The sequence below is a fragment of the Marmota flaviventris genome, chromosome X (assembly GCF_047511675.1).
Source record: "Marmota flaviventris isolate mMarFla1 chromosome X, mMarFla1.hap1, whole genome shotgun sequence".
Classification (NCBI taxonomy): domain Eukaryota; kingdom Metazoa; phylum Chordata; class Mammalia; order Rodentia; family Sciuridae; genus Marmota; species Marmota flaviventris.
Window position 1 is genome coordinate 127,817,999 of NC_092518.1, and position 5,215 is coordinate 127,823,213.

Genomic DNA, 5,215 nt, shown 5'->3' on the forward strand with positions numbered 1-5,215 from the left:
GCTGAGCACCCGTAGGCGCCTGTGTATCAATAAATCGCCTCTTGCTTTTGCAGCCAGTGTCTCGTGTGCTTTTCCTTGGACAGGGAGTCGGAGGGTCTTTCATTTGGAGGTTCCACCGAGATCTTCCTGCACCCCTGTCCGGATCCCTGCCTGGGGAACGCCCGGCATCACTGGGAGGTAAGCTGGCCGGCTCGTGTCGTTTTGTGTTTCTTTTGTTCTATGTTTGCAGTCTTCGATCGTTATCTGTCTGTGCGCAGCGTCCGTACGATTACGCTTAGTCGCTCTGTTTTCTGGGCAGCTTGAGAGGGAGTTGACGAACTCGGACTTCTCCCCTGCCACCCTGGGAGACGTCCCAGGGATTCGGAGGGCCCATTTCTGGGGGCCTCTGGTGTTTCCAAAGAGTACACTGTTCTTGTGGGTGACGGAGTCCCTCCTCCCCCTAATCCATCAGATACTTTCGGTTTGTGCCGAGGCCGCGCAGTGTTCTTTGTGTCCAGTCTGATTTTTGTATCTGTCTCCTTGCCTTTGCACTTTCTCATTCCATCTGAGACTAGCATGGGACAATCTATAACAACTCCCTTGAGTCTTACTCTTGATCATTGGCAGGACGTCCGGAACCGGGCTGACAACCGGTCAGTGGAAATCAAAAAAAAAAGATGGATAACACTCTGCACCACGGAGTGGCCAACGTTCGATGTTGGCTGGCCAAAAGAAGGGACGTTTAACCTTGATCTTATTTACAGGTGAAGTCTCGGGTTTTCACCCAAGGTCCTCAAGGACACCCCGATCAAGTGCCCTACATTGTTACTTGGGAAGATCTAGCCTCCGACCCACCTCCTTGGGTCGCCCCTTTCTCTCCACCTAAGCTTCCCCGCCGTTCTCCCCTTGAAGCCCCACCCCCACCTTCCGCTCCACTTATCCCGATACCCGCACCCCCTCCTCAAACCTCTAGGCTTTACCCTATTCTAGATAAACCCAAAAACGTGACTCCAGCAGGGACAAAACCCAAGAAGGTCTTACCACCAGAAGATTCAACTCTTATAGACCTGATGACTGAAGAACCCCCACCTTACCATCCCCAACCTCTACCAGCTCCAGATCCCATCCAGGTTTCCTCAGAAGAAGAAGAACAAGAGGGTCCAACTACCTATGCCCCTCCAGGCCCATCCCCCATGGTGGGGAGTCTTCGCGGGCGCCGAGAACCTACCGCCCCAGGGGATGCTTCAAGGGCTTTCCCCTTGCAGCAGATGGGAGGTCCTAACGGCCAATATCAGTACTGGCCTTTCTCTGCCTCTGATCTTTATAACTGGAAAACCCACAATCCCTCCTTTACCAATGACCCTGTAGCCCTAACTTCCCTGATTGAATCTATTCTAGTAACTCATCAACCAATATGGGACGACTGTCAGCAGCTTTTGCAGACTCTTCTCACTTCAGAGGAGAGACAAAAAGTTGTCTTAGAGGCCCGTAAAAATGTGCCGGGAGATGATGGGCCCCCTACCCAACTCCCAAATTTGATCAATGAAGCTTTTCCCTTAATTAGACCGGATTGGGATTATAATACTGATGCAGGTAGGAACCACCTACGTCTCTATCGCCAGTTACTCATAGCGGGTCTCCATGGAGCAGGGCGACGGCCCACCAATTTGGCCCAGTTAAGACAAACCACCCAGGGTTCGGAGGAAACTCCGACCGCATTCCTAGAGAGACTAAAAGAAGCCTATCGGAGATACACTCCTTTCGACCCCGATAGTGAGGATCAGAAGGGAAACGTATCTATGGCTTTCATTTGGCAATCCGCTCCAGATATTAGGACCAAGTTGCAAAGGTTAGACAACCTACAAGACTTTACTCTAGCGGACTTATTGAAGGAAGCAGAAAAGATTTTTAATAAGAGAGAAACCCCAGAGGAAAAGGAAGAAAGGATCAGAAAAATGCAGGAAGAAAGAGATCTTAAGTTTAGAGAAGAGTTAGATAAGAGAGAAAGAGAAAAAGATCGAAAACGTAATAAAGAATTAAGTAAGATATTGGCCGCTGTAACCCAGGCAGGGCAACAAGGAAATAGAACAGGTAGGGAAAGGGAACGAGGCAGACCCCATGTAGACCGAGACCAATGTGCCTACTGCAAGGAAAGAGGACATTGGGTTAAAGACTGTCCAAAGAAACCCCCCAATCCCCGAAGAGGTACTAACCGGACCCCTCAGTTACTAGCCCTGGATGAAGATTAGGGGAGTCAGGGCCAGGAGCTCCCCCCTGAGCCCCGGGTAACTTTGCAAGTAGGGGGGCAACCTGTAACCTTCCTAGTAGATACTGGAGCCCAACATTCGGTGCTAACACGAACGCCAGGACCCATGAGCCACAAAACGACGTGGGTCCAAGGTGCCACTGGAAGCAAGCCGTACCGATGGACCACCAAGAGAGAAGTACACCTTGCTACAGGTAAAGTTTCCCATTCGTTTCTACATGTGCCTGATTGTCCGTATCCACTACTAGGAAGAGACCTATTAACCAAGTTAAGAGCTCAAATCCACTTTAAAAATGGGGGTGCCTCCATTACGGGGCCAGATCAGGCCCCTTTACATGTATTAACTTTCAAATTAGAGGATGAATATAAACTTTTTAGCAAACCTCCTGCACTTGATAAGGACATAAACTATTGGCTTGAGTCCTACCCGGAGGCCTGGGCTGAAACCGGTGGAATGGGAATGGCTAAACAACAACCTCCAATAGTCATTTACCTAAAAACCACTGCTACTCCTGTAAATATTAAACAGTATCCTATGTCAAGAGAAGCTTACCAAGGCCTCAGGCCGCATATCAAACGCCTCCTAGACCAAGGAATTCTAACCCCTTGCCGATCGCCCTGGAACACCCCATTGCTACCAGTAAAAAAGCCGGGAACAAATGATTATAGGCCTGTCCAGGACTTAAGAGAGGTAAACAAAAGGGTAGAGGACATCCACCCCACGGTGCCTAACCCCTACAATCTCCTCAGCACCTTGCCTCCTACCCATACTTGGTACACCGTTCTAGATCTAAAAGATGCCTTTTTCTGTTTGAGACTGTGCCCTCAAAGCCAGGCCCTCTTTGCATTTGAATGGAAAGATCCCGACGAAGGGGTCTCCGGTCAACTGACCTGGACCAGACTGCCACAAGGGTTCAAGAATAGCCCGACGCTCTTCGATGAAGCCTTACATCAGGACCTGGCCGATTTCCGCGTAAGACACCCCTCCTTAATTATGCTCCAATATGTAGATGACATCCTATTGGCTGCCACCACCGAGGAGGATTGTCTTACAGGTACGGAGGCATTATTGCGAACTTTGGGACAGTTGGGGTACAGGGCATCGGCTAAAAAGGCACAAATCTGTCAGACAAAAGTTACTTACCTTGGCTATGAACTTCATAATGGCCAACGATGGCTAACCACAGCCAGGAAAGAAACTATCTCGAGCATACCAACTCCCCAGAACCCTAAACAACTACGGCAATTTCTGGGCACAGCAGGTTTCTGCAGACTTTGGATTCCTGGGTTTGCCGAGATAGCAGCCCCCTTATACCTGCTAACCAAACAAAGTAACCCCTTTACCTGGACTGGGGAGCACCAATTGGCATTTGATCGTATCAAATTGGCCCTTCTGTCAGCCCCCGCCTTAGGCCTACCAGATGTTACCAAGCCTTTTGACTTGTTTGTGGATGAAAAACAGGGCTATGTTAAAGGAGTCCTAACCCAAAAACTGGGACCCTGGAGGCGTCCTATAGCCTATCTGTCCAAGAAATTGGATCCAGTGGCGTCAGGATGGCCACCATGTCTTCGAATGATAGCAGCAGTGGCTATTCTGATTAAGGATGCCACTAAACTGACTCTGGGACAGCCATTAACTTTGTTAACCCCTCATGCCATCGAGGCAATAATTCGCCAACCACCTGACCGCTGGGTGTCCAACGCCCGACTCACCCATTACCAGTCCTTGCTGCTGGACACGGACCGGATTCAGTTCGGCCCCATGGTCACACTGAACCCAGCAACCCTCCTGCCGCTTCCTGGAAAAGCAAATCCCCACAACTGCCAGCAGATTCTTGCAGAAACACAAGGAACCCGACCAGACCTCACGGACCAACCTATGAAAGATGCAGAACTGGTCTGGTACACCGACGGGAGCAGTTATTTGCTCAATGGGGAACGGCGAGCAGGAGCAGCCATCACCACCGAATCTGAGGTAATCTGGGCGAGTGCGTTGCCGGGTGGAACCTCAGCTCAGCGGGCGGAACTAATAGCTCTAACACAAGCCTTAAAGTTGGCTGAGGGAAAGAAGCTAAATGTGTATACGGACAGTAGATATGCCTTTGCCACTGCCCATATACACGGGGAAATTTACAGACGGCGAGGGCTACTAACTTCAGATGGAAAAGAAATCAAGAATAAGACTGAAATATTGGCCTTACTTAAAGCTCTATTTCTGCCTAAAAAGTTAAGTATCATGCATTGCCCTGGCCATCAAAGAGGAAATACTCTGGAGGCCAGGGGAAACAAATTGGCGGATGAGACAGCCAGAAAGGCAGCTCAGGGGCCTCAACTCTTGGTAATGACTTTATTGCCCCAACAGGAAAACCCACAACATGATGACTATGAGGGTAAATGGGTCTATGAGGACCAAGATCTGGATATCATACAGAAGCTAGATGCCTCTTACAACCCAGAGGACCATACCTGGGAATATCAGGGAAAAACCATAATGCCCCTTAAAAATGCTTAAGAACTAGTAAAATCATTACACAAACTGACACATCTTGGGGCTAAAAAGATGAAAGATCTCTTGGACCGTGGAGAAGGTACTCTATATCTTCCAAATAGGGATCGACTCCTCCAGCGAGTTGCAGAAAATTGTCAGGCATGTGCCCAGGTAAATTCTGGTAAAGTTAAACTTGGGACAGGAGTCCGGGTTAAAGGACGTAAACCCGGGACACATTGGGAAATAGACTTTACTGAAGTCAAACCTGGTATGTATGGATATAAATATCTTCTAGTCTTCGTTGATACTTTTTCCGGATGGGTAGAGGCGTTCCCCACCCGACATGAAACTGCCAAAACCGTTGCTAAGAAGCTATTGGAAGAAATTTTTCCAAGGTATGGGGTACCCGGAACAATTGGGTCGGATAACGGGCCTGCCTTCATCTCCCAGGTAAGTCAGGCGGTGGCCAATTCGCTGGGGAT

General features: G+C 49.2%; 1 protein-coding gene across 1 annotated transcript; it reads left to right on the forward strand.

The window, feature by feature from the left end:
• The first annotated feature begins 555 nt into the window (after positions 1-555).
• On the forward strand, positions 556-4,757 carry LOC114087049 (uncharacterized). The gene is given in 2 exon segments (XM_071606099.1): positions 556-676; positions 679-4,757. Coding segments are annotated over 2 exon segments (4,200 nt in total).
• The last annotated feature ends 458 nt before the right edge of the window (positions 4,758-5,215 follow it).